General features: G+C 43.8%; 2 protein-coding genes across 2 annotated transcripts; one reads left to right on the forward strand and one right to left on the reverse strand.

The window, feature by feature from the left end:
- The first annotated feature begins 954 nt into the window (after window positions 1-954).
- LOC6603394 (leucine carboxyl methyltransferase 1) lies at window positions 955-2,958 on the forward strand. The gene is made up of 4 exons (XM_002028338.2): window positions 955-1,289; window positions 1,571-1,996; window positions 2,056-2,360; window positions 2,459-2,958. Exons 1-4 carry the CDS (start codon window positions 1,032-1,034, stop codon window positions 2,493-2,495), a joined length of 1,026 nt encoding a protein of 341 aa, XP_002028374.1. The 5' UTR covers window positions 955-1,031; the 3' UTR covers window positions 2,496-2,958.
- Window positions 2,959-3,004: 46 nt separating this feature from the next.
- On the reverse strand, window positions 3,005-5,304 carry LOC6603395. The gene is made up of 4 exons (XM_002028339.2): window positions 5,261-5,304; window positions 4,885-5,204; window positions 4,705-4,827; window positions 3,005-4,642 (listed from the first exon to the last, which is right to left on the reverse strand). Exons 1-4 carry the CDS (start codon window positions 5,273-5,275, stop codon window positions 3,022-3,024), a joined length of 2,079 nt encoding a protein of 692 aa, XP_002028375.1. The 5' UTR covers window positions 5,276-5,304; the 3' UTR covers window positions 3,005-3,021.
- Window positions 5,305-25,512: the final 20,208 nt, after the last annotated feature.

The following is a 25,512-nucleotide window of genomic DNA, read 5'->3' on the forward strand; positions in this document are numbered from 1 at the left end:
AATTTGAATTCTTGCATAAGACAAATAATTTATTTACATAATATTCCTTCTTAAAAAGATAAAATGACATGTCTCCACAACAATTGGGTGGGAAAACGCCCAAATCTGTGGGTCATTGAGCAACTGGCTAGCTGCTGCCTTGCAAATCAGGTGATTCATTCTGTTCAAATTGTTTTCTAAAATTTAGTTACAAGTCTCCTTATTGAGGCAATTGAGTGTCGTTTCCTGTGATGAGAGATTTTTGCATAATTTCTAATAAATTTCTATTATTACTAGAATTTTTGAACCAGTGACGTTGCATTGTGATTCATGTGCTGTGGCCCGAGCCGGGCAGACAATTAAAGATCAGTTCACATTTTGACCCCAACTTATTGAATGGAAGATGCGGTCGGTCTGCTGTTGGGCGTAGCTGCTGCTAATTGTAATTATAACAGAAGACGACGGCGGCGGCGGCTATGCTTCCGATGTCAGAGATGCGGGAAGCAATTAAAGCACTTGAGGATGGACACGCTTTGTTTACAATTCTGACCCTTTCATTATTAATGAAGTGCTTAAGTCAATTATGCTTAAAAAGTACTTAGGGACACTAAGATCAGGGGCAGCAATCAATTTATATTGACGGTTCTTCTTACATATTATCAAGGTTAAATTTGATACTACAGGCTATTGGACCGAAATGAAATCTGCAGAGCGCAGATTAATAAACCATGAAACGGCATAGAAACGGTTATAATTTTGTGTTGGGAAGTAGGAAACCAACGTTTCCTGTTCATCAAGAATGTACAAATGTTTAGAAATTGGTGTCAATGGACTTAAATTATTGCGCCAACATAACGATACTTATCGCTTTGTAGTCATCGAGTATTATTTTCGTTTAGTATCGGTGCCGTGGTATCGACTATGCATACATCTGGCAGCCCTCAAACTATCAGCTGTTTTCGAAGCGAAAAAATCTGAACTCAAACAAATTTGAAGCAAACGGAGCAAAACAAGTGTTGACTGCAAAAAAAGTCTACCAGAGCCGGATTGCAATGGAGCCGCCATCGACGGGCGGTGTTACAGCCGCTGGCAATAATACCACACACAAATTTCATCCGTGCGACGAGGCAGTGATAGCGACCAACGACGATGCCAGCGATTGCAAGCGATGCGCCGTCCGCATGGGCTATTGGAAGGACGACTACATTGGGTACTTTGTGCGGAACCAAGAGCGGAAGGCTCCAGAGATAAACCGTGGCTACTTTGCCCGCGTCAAGGGCGTCGAGATGTGCGTGGAGAAGTTCCTGAAGGTCAGTGTTTGACTGCACTTGCACTTGCATGCAGCATACCATAAGCCTTAACTGCAGCTATAAATAACGTGACATGCGCAGGGGTGTGGTGTGGCTGTGTGCCACGGCGCCCAGCTGTCTGGCGCATGTTAAGGTCAAGTGCCATGGCGAGTCCGCCAGTCCGCATCCTGTTGCACGTCTCGTGGCCAGAAGAGCTGCGCATGTCCTGTCTATGCTGTCCATGCTGGTCACGCCCCGACCTGACTGTTGGCCTTGCACTAAACACTCCCAGTTCATTGCAGAAAACCTCTGGAAACTGCCAGATCATCAATCTGGGCTGTGGCTTCGACACACTCTACTTTCGCCTGAGGGACACGGCGCACCAGGTGAAGAACTTCATAGAGCTGGACTTTCCCACGGTCACGGCTCGCAAATGCTATACAATCAAACGCAACAAGGCCCTGCTGGCAAAGATCCACGATGAGGACGGCGAGGTGCGCCTCAGTCCCACCGATCTTCATGGCCCCAGCTATCATCTGATGGGCGTCGATCTGCGCAACCTCGACGAGGTCGATAATAAGCTGCAGCAGGCCGAGGTGGACTACACGCTACCCACCATCTTCCTGGCCGAGTGTGTTCTGGTCTACATAGAGGCCCAGAACTGTCGCAATCTCCTCAAGTGGATAGCACAAAAGTTCCAGGCCGCTGTCTTTGTCAACTACGAGCAGGTTTGAGCACATCCAGATTAGATTCTTCGTATACCTGTAACAAAAGTGATTCTCCTCAGGTCAATATGAACGATCGCTTTGGCGATGTAATGCTCAACAATCTGCGTAGTCGCGGCTGCAGTCTGGCCGGCGTCGAGTCCTGCCTGTCGCTGGAGACGCAAACCAATCGGTTCAAGGACTGCGGATGGAGTGGAGCACGTGCCTGGGACATGGTGCAGGTGTACGAGAGCATATCCTCGGCCGAGCGCCAGCGCATCGAGCGCCTGGAGATGCTCGACGAGGGCGAGCTCCTGCTGCAGCTCTTCCAGCACTACTGCCTGGTGGTGGCCTGGCTGGGCGTGGCCTTCCAGGATTTAGATATCACGTGCGTGCAAGTGTAAAAATTCGTATCTAATATGAAGCCTTCACAGAGTGCCTGCCTCAAACAGCTGCTAATCTGTATTTATTTCTTGATTACCACAGGGTGGAGGAGCTCATGTCCTCCCTGAACATTGACTAATGGAAGGAGAATATGGAAGAGCGTGAAGCAATGCATTACTTCTTGTCTGTATGGCGTCTCTGCTTGCTGGCCCAAGGGTGCAGCCATGCCAAAAGTTTTTTCCTCTCAACGTGTTATTGAAAAACGAAATTGAAACGCAATCGTATTTAAATATTTATCACCAACCACACAACCAACCGTGCATGTGCATTGTTTATTTCTAAATTCCCAATTGTTCCTTAATCATTTCGCAGCTTGTTAAATTATTTGTACTCTAATCATTTCGCTCTAGAAGTTTAGCATTTTTCATTTTAAAATCTAAATCTAACCCCAGAGATACACACATACATATATGCACATAATTATCTGCTCATTCCCCACCATTCTGTGTGCGTTTGCAAAAGTGTAAATGTTATTTGAAATGAATTAAACCAAAAATATAATTGGAAAACCGAACAAGAAACAATCTCCAATCGAAGACAGTGTCTCAAAATGAGTTTATATATGTGCATACATAGAAATATAATTTTAAGCGCCCACTCTTTGTTCATGGAACTCCCTGCCAATCGATGTTGTAATAAGCCTTAAGGTTTAGTTCATCGTCTAGTGTGGGCTGGCCCAGCACCAAGGGACCAAGCTGCTTGTCATCCATGATGTCCGTCCAGAACTCCTGCAGTCTCTTCGCCACGACGATCTTCTTCAGCTCCTCCGTAAACTTATCGTACTCCAGGAACGCATTGAAGTCGAGACAGCTCTGCCTGTACAGTGAAATGAGCTCGCCCAGCTGCTCCAGGTTGAGCTTCTTCCGCTCGAGAAGAGTGAAGATAACCACACGGACTTGGGCGGCCAGCGTCTGGAACTGGGCATCCCTCCGGGTGACATTGCTGATGGAGCGGATACTTGCCAGGATGCGCGTGTAGTCTTGGGCGGATGCGACCAAGCCCACGCCGTCCGCTGGCATGGGAATTTCCTTCTCTTGGGGCTCGTCCTTGATGGGGAGAGCATTCTCCGCCTGCTCCTTGGCCTGGAGCTTCTCCAGCCAGGCCCTGCTGTGCTTCAGTGGGAAAAGCTTCTTCACGGTGGACGCTGCTTGCTTGGATTTCTCTTCCAGCGCCTCGGGGACACTCCAAAAGACGTCGACAAAGTTCTTGTCCTTCAGCATTTCCTTGAACTGCTGATCATCATCACGTAGCGATCCTTCCTTGATCACCCTCCGCTCCAGCACATCCATCACATTCTGCTCAAAGATGCTTGGCAGGCTATCAAATGGCAGAAGATCATTCTGACGCCACTGGCGCGGCTGATGAGTGTTGCTGAGGCTGCACTCAAGGTCGGTGCTGTCGATCAGCCTGTCGATGGCCTCCAGCTGCTCTTCGCTACACTCCGACTTGGTAGTGCGCAGCGAAGGAAAGTCCCAGAAATGGTGCTGCGACGTGTAGGAGAGCTCCAGCATGTAGAGCATGGCCGGATGGCTGTCATCCGGCAGTTTCGGCAGCAGAATCACCATTTTAGGAGTGTTCAACTTCGGGCTGTAGATCTTCCAGCAGAGCATCGCATGGTTGCTGCTGTCCAGAGCCCTCACCAGGGCATCCAGTTTGTTGGCCGACACTGTACTCCCCTTCTGGTGGGCCACCACGTAGAGCGAATCTCCAGAGAAGTACTCATCCGGCACCGAGTCCCGCTTGATGAATCCAAAGAAGTGCAGACCAGGCGGATGCGGCGCTTTCGGCTCGAGCAGCGTATCATCATAAGGGACGGCTGTACCGCCCAGCATGTAGCCGGTCATAAGGTCTTCGGGCAGGGGCGTCACCTCGGCGCCCTTCATGAAATGGTGCGTCTCACGCGACACTTCCTCATCGGACACGGCCCAGACCCTCTTCAGCTTGACGGGCGTTTGATTCTTCATGGCAATCATGCCCTGCACATTGATACTGATCTTGCTGCCGATACACAACGTGGAGTTCCACGACCACGGTCGTCTGTTGGTCACCCTGAAGACCGTTTGCAGAGTCTCCTTGAAGCTGCAGAGCGTGGCATTGCAGCGAGGGACGAGATTCAGGGCATACTTCTGGTTCTCCAGCTCCTCGGCAGTGCACTTTCGCGAGAAATTGAATATAGCCTGGGGTTCTCCGCTCTCCATGTTGTCTATGTAAGCAATGTTGTGGGAGCTATCACAAAGATGGGAGTTGATACGGTCGAAACTTCGAGAGGACAACTAATGAGTTCTCACCCTACAATTAATTCGATGCCAGAGTTCAGCAGCTCGTCGGTGATTGAATTGAACTTCTCATAGCTCTGTGGCATTGAATTGAAGTCAAACAGAAGCAGTATGCGACGTCTGGCGGGCTTCAGCCTATCAGAGATCAGGGATGGATTATTGGGAAGCAGAAAGGCAAGGAGTCAAGCTTACGCCAGGGCGTTTTCCTGCATGTCTAGGGCCACCTTAATCCCGTCCAGCCATTCGCCCTGCTCGCAGGCGGTTTCATTTACAAATGTAAATAAGTCCAGCAACAGTTGCCAGCTGCATAGCTGTACAGACCCCTCCTTGAAGTATATCACATTTTGGCAGTCGTCCGTGTTTTTAGCGCTGCCTACCAGTACAAAAGAGACATAGTCCTTGCTGCTGCACACAATCTTATCCTTGAGTATTTCGGCCACACACTTCACCGACTTCAGTTTAAAATCCTCGGCAGCGCAGGTCCGTACATCCAGCACAATAACCAGACATTCCTAGGAGACAAATGCAATGTAATATGAGAAAAAACGGGGTTCCAGCTAATTTGTACCTTGTTAGTGGCCATTATCTTGGTTTATATTTGTAAAATCTGAAATATTAGAAAAATTCTTCGAAATAGAAGGCGCAATTTCACAATAGAGCAGTGTGACCGCGGATTTATCGATCAAATATACCGTCCGACCCTTAGAAATATACCGAAACATACCGTCTTATTTTAGAAATATACCGTAAATATACTGTATTCGTGGACGTTGACATGCAATGACTGCATCTTTCAAGAGGCGATGCAGTTACTGCACCGTCAAGTGGCCCGTGTGACACCAGCAGAAGGTTGTTACGCGCGGATCCCAGGCAAAACGCAGCCCTCCTCCCGCCCAACCGACCGAGGGGCGCTGCCGCATGACGCGCGGTGCGTAGCCGAACCAAACGCGAACATGCAAGAAAGATAGCTATTAGACTAACATTCGAGGAAAATTAGTACTAAACTTACTAAGAAACTAAGCATGCAATCAAAATACAAATACCACTACAGTTACTAATTAATAGAAAGGTGTGTAAGGATTCATAATTTAATAAGAGGAAGAGAATTAGTGGTGGATATAATATGGTAGAGGGAATTATAATCCGAGCATAAGACCCTAAACGGTTCATGCAAGGAATAATTCGATCTACAAAGTGGAAGGAACAACGGTATAAAATTTCTAGTCAGTCTAATAGGAATTGTGAAGTTTATGCGGCTCAACTGATCAGGGCTGTCTATGTCACCCCCGATCAAGTTGTGCATAAATATCACACCAAGCATTTTTCTACGGTTAACTAAGGATGGGAGGTTTACTAATAGTAGTCTACTAGAGTAAGATGGGAGTCTTATACCCGCATCCCAGTTAAGGCCCCGCAGAGCGAGGGGTAAAAAGTTTTTCTGTACTGATTCTATACGATCCTGGTGTACTTTGTACTGAGGGCACCATACACAGGAGCCGTATTCTAAAATCGGACGAACTAGCGTAGTATAGAGAGTCTTTGTTATATAGGGGTCGTCAAATTCTTTTGACCACCTCTTTATAAACCCAAGCACGCCCATGGCATTATTTACTATGGTAGAAATGTGTTCGGAAAGCTTTAACTTTGAGTCTAATAAGACACCAAGATCATTCACCAGGGTAATTCTCTCAAGAGAACCGCCACATAGGGTATAGGTAGCCAACAAGGGGCTAGAACGATAAAAAGTCATTACTTTGCATTTCGAGGCATTAAGGTGTAACAAGTTTGCACAGCACCAAGACTGAAAGTTATTGAGATCGGATTGCAAGCGAGAATGAAAAGAAATGTCCTTATACTGGACACAGAGTTTAACATCATCCGCATACATAAGTACTCGAGAGTATGTTAATACCGAAGGCAAGTCATTAATAAAGAGTGTGAAGAGTAAGGGGCCTAGATGGCTGCCCTGTGGTACTCCCGATGAAACCTTTACTGGTGAAGAGAGGGAGTTTTTGAAGAGGACTCTTTGAGACCTGGAACAAAGATAGCTGGAAATCCATCTCAGGAGGTTGGGCGGAAACCCTTAAAGGTCAAGTTTATGTGCTAGAAGGGAATGGTTGTCGAATGCTTTACTGAAGACGGTGTAAATAACATCCGTCTGTAAGTTACCAAAAAGATCGGCAATTGCCTGATCATTATTTGCCGACGTATTACAAAATGATAGCGAGGATGGGTGTGCGAGGATGGGTGGACATTCTACGCTTACTGTTTACGAAGCAGTAAAACTGTTTAGGGTCCTGAGAAAAACGTATCCTGCATCGACATAGGTAGTTCTTATAGCATTGTGCATTAAGAACTGACAAGTTTAACCGAGCTATTACATAGCGAGAGTGAGAAGTAGGAAACCCAACTTCCTGAAATTTTTTATAAAGTCTTGATTTTAAGTTTTTTAGGCTGGATAACTCTTTGGTAAACCAAGGGGGTTTTCCAGATCTAATCGGACAAGAAAGCGGGACACAAGAATCAAAAAATGTGCCAAGAGCATTGTAAAAAATGTTTGTGCCTTTTGTGACATCAGTGCACAAGTACAAAGCGGACCAATCAAAATCCCTAATTAGGTTATTAAGCTTCGCAAACTCGGCTTTACGAAAGCAGCGGTCCAATACAGTTGGTCCTATATCTAGCGACACCTCGAAAGTAGGGTGGTAGGCGTCTTCAGGTATAGTGAGCGGAAGGGCTCGGGTTAACAACACTATGGTCGGATCCGATACAAAGCATAGATCAAGCAATCGACCCAAGGAATTTTTCACATGATTGACTTGAGACAGGGACAGGTCAAGCAAGCCGTCAACAAAGTCATGTCGTGACATGGGCATTAGGATACTAGACTCGTTTACCGAAGACCAAACAGTTCCTGGCAAGTTGAAGTCACCAAGAACTATCATACGATCTTTATCAGATAGCGAGGAAGAAACAGCGGTTGAAGCGGACAAGTGCTGCTCATAAATTGAGATATCCGAAGAAGGTGGGATATACGAGCAAGTAATGAATATAGCGAAAGCGGGAAGAATCAGTTTTACACACAGGAATTCCAGTTCCTGTTGAACTTGGACTGTGAAGTGTTCTGACGTGAAATAAGAGTCCACTGCAAATAGAACCCCTCCTGCACGTCGAGACGAACGGTCCTTTCTAAAAGTTGTGTACCGACCTGCCAAAACCTCGGAACTAAGAATGTCCGGCTTTAACCAGGTTTCAGTTAACACAATAACGTGGGAAGCAAATGCAACACTATCCCGGAAAAGAATGCTGAGCTTACTACGCAAGCCTCTTACATTCTGATAGGTTACTAAAAGAGAAGTTAGTTTTTTGGAAAGGTGGAAGCAAGACGGGAAGTTGAGGAAGAGGAAGTTGAGGTTGAGGGTGGCACACTGGAAAGATTTGGAAGGGGGGCCTATTCTTCTTCTTAGCCTTAAACTCCTTCACCACCAAATGCTCCGGCCAAAATTTGGCGGAGCAAATGGCGTCAAATTGAGTTGGGGAGATGCTTATCTTAAACGAGGCTGTCTCCCTGGCATAAGAGAAATTGAATTTCTCCACCTTTAAACACACGGCTTTTATTTTGCTTTGAATGAAAGCAATTACATCATTAGATGTGAGGTCAGGGGCCAGCCGTGAGACAAAAACTTGTCGTTTTGGTGGGACTCCCACCAGTGGTTTGGGCACCACAGGCCTAGTACCTGTGGTGGCAATATCCGGAGGTCCGGAACGTCTATTTACTGGTGGGATCGGGATGGACGGGACAACTAGCGAACTTGCGGACACCACGGACACTGACGCTGCAGACGTACTTGGCTGCACATTCTCCGAGGCGATGAATTCGGCTACCGAATCTGCATCGCCAGCAGCTGTCGTTGCCTTTGGAGTGGCAAACGAGATCAACTGCTGCACACTTGGAGTGGTCGGAGTCAGTTTTTCGGCGGCGCACGGCTGAGTGACGGTTGGCACTTGCAGATCCCGCGGAGTGACCTTTTTACGCCTCGGAGACTCATACAGCAATTGCAGACTGCCAAATTGAGACTCAATGGCGAGGAGCCGATCGTATTGCTTTTTAAAGCCAACGGTCGGATCCTTAAAGCCCACCGCACGGCATGCCTCGCAACTGTAATGCAACCCATTACGTTTGGCTATAGCATCACTCACGAGGCCAGAAAATCCAGCGCATGTTTCGTGCACTACGCTGTCGCAGAGCCAGCAGAGGACATTCGGCTGATCGTGGGTGATCTGCTTCTTTTTTTTTTGGTTTTTTTGGCGCAGGCCACAGCGTATTCCATTTTTTATTATTTATTTATTTACTAAAGAAAATTTTCGAAAAAAGATAATTTCCAAAACAGCGAGAGGTACTAAGCAGAGAGCGCTATTGCTCAGAAAGTTTAAAGAGATAGAGAGAAAGAAGAGTTATTGAAGTTGAGGTGATATCGAGAGTGATAAAACAAAAGCACAAGACGAGAGACGAGATCTTTAATGCAATGTAATGTACTCACGGCAACAACACAAACACAACAAGCCGACGACGACAAATTTGAAATTCAATAAATAATAATTAAACAAAAATCAAGAGGCATGCACTCGCGGAATAGAATAGATTTCCAGATAGTGGGTTGGATTAGGAAGGTATTTGATGTTTATTTATGAAAACACCGGTTGTTTATGTAAAACAAAGGGAAAATATGCGGAGCGCAAAACAAAAACGCGTCTGATCTACGAAAGAGAACGAACCATATACTGAAAGGAAGCGATCCTGGCTGGGGTACTGTAACGCTTGGATCAGCCGAGAGATTTGGATCGCAGCGCAGTCCCAAGACCGGCCCGGATCGGCTTCGAGGATGCAAAGACGCCGAGGCGTCGAGGTTATCGATCGCCCAAGGGACGCCAAAGGGGATCCCGAGGAGCCGCAGAAGCAGCAGAAAAAGTTTATATGCCCAAGTATACGAGCACAAAAAACACTCCGACGGCAGTTGAGTGGTTTTTGGGGGAAAAAGAAAGCTAAATCTTGCAGTTCGAGAGCAAGCCAAGCTAGAGCGCAACAAAGCGAGTGAGCCCATCGTCGGAAACAGTCCGATTGCGGAAGGGAAAGACTATAGAGATCGGGAAGGCAGAAATCTGCAAAAATAATATGTTGTGATGTTATTTATTTATTTATTAAATTAACAATTATCTGTTAATAATGGTACTTAGTTACTAAAGGCGGAAAAAGATAAGTTAAAAGTTAGCTAAATTTAAATGATTATAAATATTGCATGCAATTAGTTTAAGAGACAGTTCAGGGGATAGGGTTTGACAGAGGGAGTTATAATTATGGCATAAAACCCTAAAAGGTTCATGATCAGCATAATTAGACCTACATATGGGTAGACGGATAGGCCTAAAAGTACGGGTAGGTCTAGATGGAACGGCCAAGTCAATCTGACCCAAGAGAGTTTGGGAGTCAACAGTCCCAAGAAGGAGCTTGTGCACGAACATTACGCCATTGCATATTCTGCGATGGTGCAACGACGGCAGGTCAATAAGATTTAGCCTAGACCGGTAGGGTGGCAAGATTCTACCTGAGTCCCAGTTAAAGTTCCGAAGGGCAAAAATTAAAAATTGCTTTTGCACGGATTCAATAACAGCCTGCTGTTCTTTATACTGCGGGCTCCACACACAAGAACAATACTCCAATATAGGACGTACTAACGAGATGTACAGTTGTTTCGTAACGTACGGGTCGTCAAACTCCTTGGACCAACGCTTGATGAACGCTAAAACACCCTTAGCTTTATTTACAGTTGCAGCTATATGGGTGTTAAAACACATCTTATGATCAAAAAGGACTCCGAGGTCATTTGAACTCGAAATTCGTTCAAGGACATGATTTCCTAGAACATATGGGACAAAATGAGGAGCGCGACGGTAAAATGTCATAAGTTTGCATTTGGAAAGGTTCCGAAAAAGAAGATTAGTTGAACACCACAATAGTAGTTCACTTAGATCAAGTTGAAGGCGTGTGTGCAAATACCAATCAGAGTAAGAAAGACAGATTTTGACATCATCAGCATACATTAGTGTAGTAGAGTATGTTATAACTTGAGGAAGGTCATTCACAAATAAAATGAACAGAAGCGGGCCCAGATGACTTCCCTGTGGCACACCTGAAGTAACATTTACAGTATTTGACAACACGTTAGAAAACAAAACACGTTGAGTGCGGTTAGAGAGATAGGACAAAATCCAATCTAGAAGATTCGTTGGGTACCCTAATAAAGAGAGCTTGTGAATAAGCAGAGCATGGTTCACAGAATCGAATGCCTTGCTGAAGTCAGTAAAAACTACATCCGTCTGCGAACCAATTTGAAAACCACGGTGGATTAGGTTAGAAAACTCAAGAAGGTTAGTCGATGTTGAACGATGTCTGAAAAAACCGTGTTGCGACGGAGATATCAAGCTGCAGCAAAGATGTTGCAGTTGCCGGGTGACCAGGAACTCAAGAAGCTTCGGGATGGCGGAAAGCTTTGCGATACCACGATAGTTTTCAATGTTTGATCTTGAACCTTTTTTGTGAAGCGGAATGATATAGGACTCATTCCAAATTACTGGGAGACAAGACTGTTCCAAGGAGAGGTTGAAGAGAAAGGTCAAGGGTTTGCAAAGGGACTGGGCACAGTGTTTTAAGATGCAACTTGGTACCTTATCTGGACCCGCAGAAAACGATATGTCCATAGATGACAAACCTTCCAGAACAACACTTTCCTCGAAAAAGGGCAGAAAAATGCTGTTAGCTTGAGGTAGCTGGTACGGATACGGAGTAGATGCGTTGTAAATATGAGACGAGTACGTTGTTTGGAAAAAGTTAGCGAATAAATTTGCAATACCAACAGCAGAAGCTTCTGTTTTGTTCTGGTAATGAAGGGACGGAGGAAAAACGTTTGACTTGCGCTTAGAGTTAACGAACGAATAGAATTTTTTAGGATCACTACGAAAGTTTCTACTACATTGTGAAAGGTAATGATTATAACACTGACTATTGACGGCAAGGAACAGAGAGCGAGCGGAGGAGTATAGAGCTAAAGCCGACGTGGAGCCCGACTTCTGGTACTTTTTATAGAGCCGGGATTTATTATTTTTTAAGTATGATAAATACTTGGAGAACCAAGGAGGCTTGGACGATACAGGTACAGTGATATCTGGAACAAACGTATTTAGGGCGGAGTAAATAGAACTATAAAACGAGTTAACAGTTGCATCTATGTTCGGTAATGAATAAAGAAACGACCAATCAACACGCGAGAGATGTAGATCTAAATCGATAAAGTTTGTTTTGCGAAAACACTTTATGTGACAAGGAGCCATGGAACTGTCAACACATCCAGATTGTGTACACTCCAGTGATATCAACAAAGTTGGATGGTAAGGATCTTCAGGGAGAGATATTGGACTTGCTCTAGATACCGTAGCAAGAGAACCATCATTAACAAAAACGAGGTCAAGAAGTCTGTCCCTCATGTTTTTAACGGCATTAATTTGGACAAGGGAACTATCCGTTAGCCCATTGATAAAGTCATTATGGAAATTGGGAAATAACAGGTTAGCGTTATCACAAGGCAGCCAAGAAAGAAATGGGAGGTTAAAGTCCCCCATGACAATAATTCGATCATGGCACCCTAATGCAGAAACAACAATATTAATTGCTGAGAGGTGGTGTAAGTAAAGCTCAGCATCAGACCTGGGAGGAATGTAAGAGCAGGTTAAATAGAAAAATGCGGAGCCAACACGAACTTTGACTGCAACAAATTCAATTCCGTGAATGTTATTAAATGGGAATAACTCAGATGAGAAAACAGATTTAACTGCAATCAGAACCCCACCTGCAAAAGATTGGCGGTCCATTCTATAAATAGTGTAACTATCAATGAAAATTTCATGATCATTGACAGAGGAGTTAAGCCAGGTTTCGGTAAACGCGATGGCATCGAAATCAAAGGACGCGCTATTAGTATGAATTTGACGCAGTTTTCCCAGCAAACTGCGAACGTTCTGATAGTGCATGGAAAAATAGTACATCAGTTTTTTGGAGCATGTTCGGTTATTCTTGGATTCGAGTTCGAATCTTTGAGAAGGAACTCATGCACAATTGTATGCTCAGGCCATATTGACGGTTTTAGAGAACTGGATAGTAAAGAATCAGGGAGAAGAATTTTAAATGATGATATGTTGCGCTTATGTTTAAATGTAAATTTAGTCACAACTATATCAACAGGCGGAGTGTTAAGTTTAGAGGAGAGATGTTGTTTAACATCCTCTGTTGTAGCCTCAGGAATAAGACGAGAAACAAATATTGCTTTCCGAGGGACCACAGCTCTAAGTTGAAGTCCCGAGCGAGATCGAGATGGTGGAGCCACTCCTAAAAGAGATCTCGGTCCAAGGGCAGAGGAATTGGCAGCAATGGTTGTAGCAGGAATTGGAGCAGGAATTGGAGCAGGAATTGGAACAGGAATTGGAGCAGGAATTGGAGCAGGAGTTGGCAAGACGTCGTCAGCAACCAGCACACCCGCACTAGGAGCACTCACCGCGTCAGAAGTGACGGCCACATTGCTCGGTGTAAAGAACTCCGGAGCCACCGTTGGCGGATTTACAGACAACGGCGTGGCATGACAACACGGAAATGCTGCCGATGGATTAAGGTGGGAGGCAGGCGTACCAATCGGATTAGATTGCAAGAGATTGGTATCATTATGCGGAATTTTCCGTCTAGGCGATTCGCTCAAGAGTTTGAGCCCAAGAAATTGTGATTCAAGGGCAAGAAAATTCTCGTTGAGAGCAACAAATTGTTTCCGGACATCCAGAAACCCAGTTCGAGTCTGTCTCATAAATGTGCGCATTTCGGCCTCAATCTCCCGACAAGCCAGACATGACCAAGACGGGCCCATGCGTTTCGAGATTAGATCATTCAGCCGGCCAAAATTTCCACCACCAGCACATTTTATGTGGGCAAAATTGTCGCACAGCCAGCAGCTAAGAAATGAATCACCAATGATAACACCACCGAATTCACATTTCTTTGCACTACAAACGATTGCCATTATTGACAGCAAGTAGAATCACTGTGCACGAATAATAAAAGAGCGGAGTTAGATCGCAGGTAAAGTAGGAGAGCAGACAGCAGAGCGAGCCAGACAATCAGCTGCAGCAGCAATAATTCAAAGCAGATGATCCAACGAAGTGCAGAAAACGAGCAGTAAACTCACCAAAGCAGAGACACAAAAGAAAAGTCCACAGAGAGGGAGAGTATAAGCAATCCAGAGAGAGTGAGAGCAACAATGCGAGCAGTCCCGTTTATGCTCACGAGAGAGTGTGGGCGATGCAAACGCTGATGCGCGAGAACAGTGCACACCGAAGAAGCGATAACGAAAAGCAGACTGAGCAAAAAAACAATAACAAATTGCCTGCACGAGTCCGATGCGTTACGATTGCAATATTGAATTTATATTAAACACTTGTTTACTAACAAAACACTGGTGGTTAACACAAAGTAGAATCAAATTAAAGAGATGCGATAATATATCAAAACAAAGTCACAACAATGTTGTATGATATTTAGGCAAAGGGCGGAGAATGCGGGAGCAAGAAAAAAAAAAAACACAACCGGCTTAAGCAAGAGCTAGAAGCGAAAATGAGTGTTAAATGTTAAAGTGTTAAATGTTAATTTAAATAATATTTTTTTTGTGAAAAAGATATCGGCAGTCGACAAAGAATAGGCAACAACAAGAAAAGAACGAGCGTTCCCCGTTGTGAGTTGCTGCGGACACCGCAACTCTACAGTTATACCCGATACTAAGTCAGTATGGCTCTCCTCCGGCAGACGCCACTTGTATTAAACGACACGACATAGAGTGCGTGCGAAAGAGACAGAAAATCAGTCTGAGCGTGACGTCGGGCGCTGCGTAGCCAGTGCAAATTAATTTTTTCCTTTTGGCTATAAAAATTATCTGATCTGATCCAGATTCAGCAATCTAATAGATATGGTCGTTATCTATGATTCTGCGTTTTTAGTTTTCTCGAATCTGCAATATTGTGGATTCAACAGATTTTCGTCCTTTGTGGGGGCGGAAGGGGGTGGGGCGAAATTTGGACACAAAACGGTCAAGGTCCGATATCACAGGAGTGTGGATATCAAATTTATTTGCTCTAGCTCTTATAGGTTCTGAGATCCTTGAACTCATATTTTGCAATTGGCAAAACCGACCATGAAACCTGTGTGTTAGAGAGAGACAGAGCGAGAAAGAATGAAATTGTTTTATTGATTCTGCGTTTTTGGTTTTATCGTATCTTTAAAAATGTGGATGCCACAGATTTTCGTCCTTTGTAGGGGCGGTAGTGGGCGGGGCGAAGTTTTGAAATATTTTTGGAGTAGTGACATATCACAGAAGTCTGGATCCAAAACATCGTTTGAGCACTAGGCGCCGAAGGGGACGGACAGACAGGGCTCAATCGACTCGGCTATTGATGCTGATCAAGAATATATATACTTTATGGGGTCGGAAACGATTCCTTCTAGACGTTACACACATCCACTTTTACCACAAATCTAATATACCCCAATACTCATTTTGAGTATCGGTCCGTCCGTCTGTCCGTCCCCTTCAGCGCCTAGTGCTCAAAGACTATAAGAGCTAGAGCAACGATGTTTTGGATCCAGACTTCTGTTATATGTCACTGCTACAAAAATATTTCAAAACTTTGCCCCGCCCACTTCCACCCCCACAAAGGGCGAAAATCTGTGGCATCCACAATTTCGATGATATGAGAAAACTATAAACGCAGAATCGTAGAAGATGACTATATCTTCTAGAGTGCAACATCTGAACCAGATCGTATAATTATTACAGCCAGAATCACGAAAACAATTTCACTCTTTCTCGCTCTGTCTCACTCTAACACACAGGTTTCATGGTCGGTTTTGCCAATTGCAAAATATGAGTTCAAGGATCTCAGAACCTATAAAAGCCAGAGCAACCAAATTTGGTATCCACACTCCTGTGATATCGGACCTTGACCGTTTCCTGTCCAAATTTCGCCACACCCCCTTCCGCCCCCGCAAAGGACGAAAATCTGAGGCAACCACAAATCTCAGAGACTATTAAGGCTAGAGTAACCAAATTTGGTGCACACACTCCTTTAAGATGTCACTATAAAACGTATATCTCAGAATTTCGCCCCACCCCCATCCGCCCCCACAAAGGACGAAAATCTGTTGCATCCACAATATTGCAGATTCGAGAAAACTAAAAACGCAGAATCATAGATAATGACCATAACTATTAGATTGCTGAATCTGGATCAGATCAGATCATTTTTATAGCCAAAAGGAACAAATCAATTTGCATTGGCTACGCAGCGCCCGACGTCACGCTCAGACTGATTTTCTGTCTCTCTCGCACGCACTCTTTGTCGTGTCGTTTTTTATTAGCGGCGTCTGCCGGAGGAGAGCCATACTGACTTAGTATCGGGTATAACTGTAGAGTTGCGGTGTCCGCAGCAACTCACAACGTTCCCCCTCGTTTTTGTGTGCTTTTATGTCACTCCCTATCGGAGTTCTCTTTCCAGGTCCGAGTCTCCTCCTCCTCGGTGGACATGCGGATTTGCGGGTGAGTGTAAAAGAAAAACGCAAAAAGACTCAACCCAAACAATTCTACTCAAGTCCCACTGAAGACAGTAAAAAGGAGAGAGTCAAATAGTTTATATACTTCCCCCTTACTGTTTCTTTTTCTTCCCCCCTTTTCGGTCAGGCTGTTGTTAGTCTTTTTATATGAAATAATTGTTCGTTTTATTTATCGTTATTATTAAGGCATTTTATTAATATTTTTTGGGAATTCCATCTCTTTTATTTTTTTTTATGCGTACTTTTTTATGGGTTAGGTTTAGTTTTAGTTTAGAAATTTTAGACTTTATATATGATTCAATAAATTGTACAATGTTCTAGACTATAGTTTTTTGTTAGATGCCCCTAGCCAGATGCCCCTGAGAGTTCCATGAGAACGCTGAGGGGTCATTCCATACACATCGCGACATAGGAATGATCAAAGGAAGGGAGGGTCAATCCGCCCATCGAGACTTGAGGCGCGATAAAGCGTTCGGGGACTGGTCGGGGAAAGGGCCCATTACGTGTTCAAGAAGAATTATAGGTCCACCTTAACTCTCGTCGCAGCACGCCCAATTATAACTTCATAAAAATGAGGAAAGGCGTTAAGTGAGAGAAGGGCAAGATCCTAGAAGGGGGAACCTCGCGGGGTGTACAGACGAATCTTGCCGAGAGCATATACGTAATCGCCAGATCTCATTTTCGGGTCCTACCACGGGTTCAAATTACCACGGAGGTCTTTACGCGAGGATACCGACGGGTATCTCCGAGAACGCCTAGGCTATCGCCGGATAGTACTTACGGGACCCTGTCGGACTAATGGGATCATGCGGGACACCAACAGGCGTCACCGGGAGCGCTTGGACGATCGTCGGATAGCGGCCTCGGGATCCTGTTGGGCCAGAAACTACTGGAGGGAATCATGAGGGGGCGCCAACAGATATCACCAAGAGCGCATAGGCAATCACCGGGTAGCGACCTTGGGATCCTGTTGGGTAACGAACTACTGGAGGGGATACGGGGTACCGACGGGCTTCTCTAGCGAATACGGATCACCACGTGGATGGGGCAAAAAGGGAGACTCGGGCAGGGGATGTAAGGGCGGAGAGAGAAGGGGTTCTCTTTATTCTTTTATTTCCCTGCCTATCGCACCGCTCAGCAGTCCGTATGCACGACCAGAGACTCGCTTACCCGGAATTCCCACGCTTATAGTTGCCGGCAGCTTCTTCACCTCAGTAGGCACAGCGTCAGTGCAGGATCCTTTTTATACCCGGTACTTGAAGTGTATAGGGGTATATTAGATTTGTGGTGAAAATGGATGTGTGTAACGTTCAGAAGAAAGCGTTTCCGACCCCATAAAGTAAATCTATTCTTGATCAGCATCAATAGCCGAGTCGATTGACCCATGTCTGTCTGTCCGTCCGTCCGTCTGTCCGTCCCTATTAGCGCATAGTGCTCAAAGACTAATTTTGTATCCAGACTTCTGTGATATGTCACTGCTACAAGTGTATTTCAAAACTTCGCCACGCCGACTTCCACCCCCACAAAGGGCGAAAATCTGTGGCATCCACAATTTCAAAGATACAAGAAAACTGAAAACGCAGAATCGTAGAGGATGACTATATGTTCTATATATGTGTAAAATCTCAACCAGATCGTATAATTATTATAGGCAGAATCAAGAAAACAATTTCATTCTTTCTCGCTCTGTCTCTCTCTAACACACAGGTTTCATGGTCGGTTTTGCCAATTGCAAAATATGAGTTCAAGGATCTCAGAACCCATAAGAGCTAGAGCAACCAAATTTGGTATCCACACTCCTGTGATATCGGACCTTGACCGTTTCGTGTCCAAATTTCGCCACATCCCCTTCCGCCCCGCAAAGGACGAAAATCTGGAGTATCCACAAATCTCAGAAACTATTCAGGCTAGAATAACCAATTTTGGTATCCTTACTCCTGTTAGATCTCACTATAAATTTTATATCTCAAAATTTCGCCCCACCTCCTTCCGCCCACACAAAGGACGAATATCTGTTGAATCCACAATATTGCAGATTCGAGAAAACTAAAAACACACAATCATAGAGAAGCACCATATCTATCTAGATTGGTGAATCTGGATCAGATCGGATCACTTTTGTGGCCAAAAGGAACAAATCAATTTGCGGTGGCTACGCAGCGCCCGACGTCACGCTCAGACTGATTTTCTGTCTCTCTCGCACGCACTCTTTGTCGTGTCGCTTAATATTAGCGGCGTCTGCCGGAGGAGAGCCATACTGACTTAGCATCGGGTATAACTGTAGAGTTGCGGTCTCCGCAGCAACTCACAATGTTCCCCCTCGTTATTATTTAATTATATTTTACACACATTTTATCATGCCTCTTAGGCTATCTGCCTCTCAGCAGTCTCAGAGACGCAAATTGAGAAACAGATCAAATAGAGATAGAAATTTAGGACATTTAGAAAAGGTCGAGTTTATTGAAAATAGGGAACTTTTAACAGATACAGGCCCTGAGTTCGTTGAACCCGCAGAAACCAAGAGCTAGATACGGAGGGACGAAATAAGGTTACTGCTTGGCAAGTTTCAGGAGTAGGTCAGGAAGAGCAGGCAGCCGTCCCTGTTTAGCAGGTAGAGAATACTGTAGGCAATAGTGATGGCATAAATGCACAGAATAAACTAAAAGTGTCCGTGCGTCAGTCAAAACGTAGACGGAACCAACATGTAGACATGTAGAAAGAGTAGAATTGAGAACACGACAGGGGCAAGTGGCCAACACTGAGCGTCGGTTCAAACGGAGACGGAGCCAAAGGTATAGGGCTACAGAGCAAGCACAAAATACCGCCGAACATGTACTGAGTCGAACAGTCTCTCGCATTAGACGTTAGGAGCAAGTGGCCGATACTGTGCGTCGGTCCAGACGAAGACAGGACTCCGACTATAGGGCACGATAGCAAGAACAGAATACAGGTGAATATATAGTTAGAAGAACAGACTGACAGATTAGACATGAGGAGCAAGTGGCCGATACTGTGCGTCGGTCCAGACGGAGACAGGACCCTGACTATTGGACAAGAGAGGAGGAGCAGAATACTGTAGAACTTTTAGTTAGAGGAACAGACGCATAGATTAGAAATCAGGAGCAAGTGGCCGATACTGTGCGTCGGTCCAGACGTAGACTGGTCTTGGATTAAAGGACAAGAGATCAGGAACAGAACACTGTAGAACATATAGTTAGAAGAACAGACGCACAGATTAGAAATGAGTAGATAGTGGCCGATACTGTGCGTCGGTCCAGACGGAGACAGGACCCTGACTATTGGACAAGAGAGGAGGAGCAGAATACTGTAGAACATATAGTTAGAGGAACAGACGCACAGATTAGAAATGAGGAGCAAGTGGCCGATACTGTGCGTCGGTCCAGACGTAGACTGGTCTTGGATTAAAGGACAAGAGATCAGGAACAGAACACTGTAGAACATATAGTTAGAAGAACAGACGCACAGATTAGAAATGAGTAGATAGTGGCCGATACTGTGCGTCGGTCCAGACGGAGACAGGACCCTGACTATTGGACAAGAGAGGAGGAGCAGAATACTGTAGAACATATAGTTAGAGGAACAGACGCACAGATTAGAAATGAGGAGCAAGTGGCCGATACTATGCTTCGGTCCAGACGTAGACAGGACTTGGACTATAGGATAAGAGAGCAGGAACAGAACACTGTAGCACATATAGTTAGGCGAACACACGCACAGATTAGACATGAGGAGCAAGTGGCCAATACTGTGCGTCGGTCCAGACGTAGACTGGACTTGCACTATAGGACAAGAGAGCAAGAATGGAATACAGAGAGGCGACAACGCATACGTTTAAATAATGTAAGGAGACGCATGTTAGAAAGAGAGCAGGATAGAGTTCGCAGGGTCTAAGAACGGAGCTTAGTAGATCGTAGGCGTATCTCGCGAGCACGAGATACAGTTAGAAATTGACGCTGTCAGAACTGCTAGTCAGAGAGTTAGCCAATATAGGAGCGATAGCAGCAATAGAGTTGAGCAGATTTTAAGAAACGCCCCCAGGAAGATAGGGGTCAGATAGAACCCAGTATCAGGCTTAGTGGCCTAGAAGCTCTGAATGTAGTTTATAACAGGAATGTAAAGCTGGGTCCTGATCAGGTTTGCCTTTCTTCCAAAGGCCTGTGGTTCCCCAAACAAATTTGTAAGATTCTTCGCGTCCTTTTAAAAAGTGAATGCGGGTTTAGTGGTGACATTTTCGCTGCTTAAAGGGGCTTACTCCATTAGAGGAACGACTGATTTCTCCTCGACTTCAATTTATGATAATTAAGCCTATACTGCCTGGGGGGTGAGGTCAAAATGTCATTAAAGGGGCAGTGGTAAACGTCCCTATTTCGGTAATCGCTATCGTCAAGGAGCTTCCACGAGCTTTCCATGAAGCCCAGGTAATTCAGCTCCACCTCAAACGCAGAAAAGAGTATCTTCATGCTTTCAAGGCTGAAACCATTAGACCTTCCAACATTTTTGAAGCACTTCGTTATTTAGTTACCATTGATTTGTATAAAAAGCATAATGTTGTAGTTAACGAGCAATGGATCTCTGGTTTCACATCCGATATTGTTCCTTTCGTAGCATCTCAACCAGACGCAGCCTTTTTAGAAAGTATGCAGAATAGAGATGGGAATGTAGATACGGAGCCAGCCCATCCCGACGAGGAAGTAGAAGCCGAAGAGCTCAACCCTGGAGGTCAGGAAGCTCTGCTTGAAAACAACATACCATTTGATGATAGGATTATCAAAATCGCACCAGGTCAAGGCCAACGACCTCTCGACATGACTCGGAAGAGATATCCTTTCCCACTATTTATGCAGGCGTCAAAAGACAATCTTCGCAAAGTGGTACAACCATTGTTGGATCAGAGCTTCGAAATGTAGATAGGAGAGGTTATAGAACTGACAAACTATTCTTCAATTACAAGAAGTTTGAATTCATTAAGATTCGAAATTTCAATCTGCTTATGTAGGCGGAGCACTTCAAGTGCAGTAAAGGCAGCTAACGCTCTTAATGAGAATTCCATAGGCTTATTAATCACGATGAGGGATATAGGGTTCTTCGTATAAGGTTATGGCCATGATTCGTCAGTTCGGCCTGCCGACTTTTTCCATTACTCTGTCTGCTGCTGAAACGCGGTGGCCTGAGTTGCTTGTTTTGCTAAAAAGAAAAAACAAAAAAAGCGAAGAAGAAGCAATAAATCTACCCTATTCCGAAAAGGAGCGTCTTATCAGGGCAGACCCAGTTACTTGTGCTAGGTATTTCGATTATAGGTATCGCGAAATTTTAAAAGTTATGAGGAATCGGGAGCCCTCCCGGGGAAAACTTCGTCATCAAATATTATTGGCGTGTTGAATTCCAACAAAGAGGTTCCCCCCATATTCACGGCATGTTTTGGCTGAAAGATGCCCCAGCAGTGGACTTAACCAGTACAGAGTCAATTTCAACAGTTATAGCCTTCATTAACAAACATATTACAGTAGATGTCACAGACTCTGAATTAGCTCCGTATGTTGAATACCAAAAGCATCGGCATAAGGACATGTCATGTCTTAAAACAGCCAATAAAAGTGGAACAAAAAATTGTAGATTCGGTATCCATACCCTCCAATCGCCGAAACGGAGATATTGAGTCCACTGCCGGAGGAAACTCCAAACCTTGATTTTCACCAAGGAAATTTTAAGATAATTAAAGACCTACTAAATTCTGATCAATCCTCTGATATGATTGATCACTTGAGCATATTTGAGAACTTTCTTTCGCACGAACAAGAGAGCCTCAATTACGAGGACTACAAATATGCAATTTCTTCTGGTTTAAAGAAACCACCCATTCTTCTAAAAAGGTCATTTGCTGAGATTTGCGTTAATGCTTATAATAAACACATCCTTTCAGTGCAAAGGGCCAATATGGATATCCAATACATTTTGAACCCTTATGCATGCTATAGCTATATAATAAATTATATAAATAAAACCCAAAGGGGTATTTCAAAGCTTATGCGCGAGGCGGCAAAAGAAGTTCAAGGGGGCAATTAACGCACGGTCAAAGCGCAGCCATAGTAACGGATCTTCTTGGACCCCAATTCAGAATCATACAAAAAGTTTTCAATACCATCAAAACGAACAAGTTACTATTGACCGAAAACAGTTTCAGATTGTAGCTGCAGAAGCTATAACTATTCATAAGAGTCAGTGAGCAACATACAGCAAAGTGGTCGTTCACACTTCATCCAATATGCAAAAAGACGCATTGTATGTAGCTTGTAGTAGGCCCACTACTGCGAACGGACTTTATATCGTTGGACCACTCATTCCTTCGAGACCCAAGCGGGACTGTCCTGTCGCGAAAGAGATGGAGAACTTGCGTTCCGCTAAGTTACTTCACTTACTTACTTCATTAAATATTTTCTTCCATAATACGGAAAGCTTGCACTGCCATTTTATCGATGTCTGTTCTGATCAGCTAATGCTCAAATCTTCTATTTTATTCTTCGTTGAGGCTTCCACATACTCGGATTCCCAGTCCGTAGCCAGCGAAGCTAGACCGAAAAGAGGCATTCTAAATTTGTTAGGAATGAACTTATGAATCATTGTAGTATTATTGAAAGCAATCGATATTATGCGGATTCCGGGAACTTAGCATCTCATCAGTGTTTGAGTATGCTTTGTTTAAGTACAAATCTGTCGGTTGTTATTTACAGAACCCCCACGTATCCGTTGAGAAAGTTTGAAGCAGAATTTGAGGTCTTATTTCAACGGTATCAATTTTTAGATAGAAATTCCGTAGTATTAGGAAATTCTAATTTATGCCTTCGTTCCCTTTCAGGCTGCTGTAAGACAATTTATCGCCACTGCGCGCACCTTCGAGACTATCTATAGTTATCATAGTGGAATTTAAGTTAATGTTAGAGAGGCAGAAGATTCGATTTGTTTGGTAATCAGACATTAGTGTAAATATTTAATATTTTGTATTTTTTTTATTTTGTTAATTAAGTTTGTCTGACATAGGTTTATTATTAATCATTTCTATGTATATAGGTGTTCATGCTAGTCTAGATATTTTTTATAAAGGATTGGAATCCTTTTTTTAATTTTTGGGGAATATGGAGTTTAAAAATGCTTTTAAAAGCAGCTCAAATCGACTCGCAGGTCTCCAAAATTATATTTTGGCTAGAGTGACTCCATTGCATCGTGATGGCCTGCCCGTGGTATTCCCTGGGTACCAATTTAAAGTAATATTAATATATTTTATAGCTTACATATGTAGATCATAAGCTCACGTATATACTGACTGAGTACCGTGTATAAAGTAGGGGTATACAGTAGCTCACAACGTTCCCCCTCGTCTTTTCGTCCACTAATTACAATTTTCCCGTTCCACTCCGATTTTTCTGCAGCCACTCGGTTTTAATATTTTTCTCCGCGAACGCGTCCATTCAACTCCGCAACTCCGTATAATTCAATCGTAAAATCGTTTGCTATTCTGAGGATGGGTGAAATCCATGATAAATGGATTAAAAACCTAAGCATATCAAAATACAACACACGCTCCCGAGTACGCGCGAAGCATTTCAAGGAGGAGTGTATTTTGAACGGGAGACTTCGAACAGGAAGTGTTCCAACCGAAAATTTGGTTAAGTTAGTTTCCCTATGAGCGCCTAGTTCTCAGAGACTATAAGAGCTAGAGCAACCAAATTTGGTATGCACATTCCTATGATATCGAACCTGCACAAATGTGTTTCAAAATGACGCCCCACCCCCTTCCGGATTATTATTATAGACAAAAGTAACAAATCAATTTGCAGTGGCTACGCAGCGCCCGTCGACACGTTCTGACTGATTTTCTGTCTCCCTCGCACGCACTCTGTCGTTTAATGTAGCCATACTGACTATGTATCGGGTATAAATGTAGAGTTTCGGCCGCATCAGCAACTCACAACGTAACAGGGGAACGTACTTTATTACTTACTTATTTATTACTTACTTACTTATTATTATTATTTATTATTACTTTATTGTACTTTATTATTAAACATATTAAAATGTTACTAAATACTTTTATTTACATTTTTGTTAATTTAGGACATAAGCCATTGTTTGAGAACTCGCTCAGCAATTGTCAAAAAAGGCATTGTTTCAATAGAAGATATTGAAAACAAAACTGCCGATCTATCAATAGATAATATTGAAAACACTAACATAGATCAATCAATAGATAATATTGAAAAGACTAACAGATCAATCAATCAATAGATAATATCGATATCAAGCACAATGAAGATACATATTTTCCAGATGAATCCGGCTTTGAATCTCTGGAAAAGAAATTCAAAGCCCTAAAGGAGGAAAATATTTCCCAAAAAAAGGAAATTACAAATTTGCATGCAAAATTGCACGCATTCACTGTCCAAAATGAAAAATATGTACAAAAAATAAACGATATAGAAAACGAAATTTCTCAACATAATCAACGAGCCCGAACAGGGCTCATGAAAAAAAAACAATGTATTATTTCGCTGCCGCTCCAAGTATTTGAGCCTGGCTTTCAAGGCGAACATATTGAAAAGTTGAAGAAACTTGTACAAAAAATGGATAAGTCACAGAAATTGTGCACTAATTTTTGATGAAATGATCATTCAACCAGAAATATTTTATCTTGCGAATATTGACCGAGCAATTGCTTACGTAGACCTGGGAGATGGAATTCGCGATAAGGAACAATACTCCTCCCAAGCCACTGGAATGTTGACCTTCCTTGTTAGAGGGCTGGTCAGTGATCATAGCTATTTTGTTAACTCAATATTCATTAAAAAAATGTAAATCAAAAATACGCCCAAGCCATTGCTCAGGCGGTTAAGTGTTGCACTGCAGCCGGCTTAAATGTCCGCGCTATAGTCTGCGATCAGGCAGCAGTAAACAAGGCGGCTCTTGAAAAAATAGACCGTGAAAGATTGATCAATCCGCCAGTCCCTCAGTTCGTGTGCGATTACGTACATCTATTCAAGAGTGTTAAAAATAACTTCTTGAAACACGACCTAATTACAACAGTCGGAAAAGCGACTGGAAAGTTATCAAAA

Source organism: Drosophila persimilis, unplaced genomic scaffold (genome assembly GCF_003286085.1).
Source record: "Drosophila persimilis strain 14011-0111.01,24,50 unplaced genomic scaffold, DperRS2 tig00000124-arrow-pilon, whole genome shotgun sequence".
Lineage (NCBI taxonomy): Eukaryota > Metazoa > Arthropoda > Insecta > Diptera > Drosophilidae > Drosophila > Drosophila persimilis.

Excerpts from the sequence above, each read along its gene's own strand:
- LOC6603394 (XM_002028338.2), top strand. The coding sequence starts at position 1,032 with ATGGAGCCGCCATCGACGGGCGGTGTTACAGCCGCTGGCAATAATACC. Across the intron at positions 1,290-1,570 it reads GCGTGGAGAAGTTCCTGAAG|AAAACCTCTGGAAACTGCCA; the intron begins GTCAGTGTTTGA and ends AGTTCATTGCAG. Across the intron at positions 1,997-2,055 it reads TCTTTGTCAACTACGAGCAG|GTCAATATGAACGATCGCTT; the intron begins GTTTGAGCACAT and ends GATTCTCCTCAG.
- LOC6603395 (XM_002028339.2), bottom strand. Across the intron at positions 4,828-4,884 it reads ATGCAGGAAAACGCCCTGGC|GCTGAAGCCCGCCAGACGTC; the intron begins GTAAGCTTGACT and ends GATCTCTGATAG. Across the intron at positions 4,643-4,704 it reads GGCATCGAATTAATTGTAGG|CTCCCACAACATTGCTTACA; the intron begins GTGAGAACTCAT and ends TCTTTGTGATAG.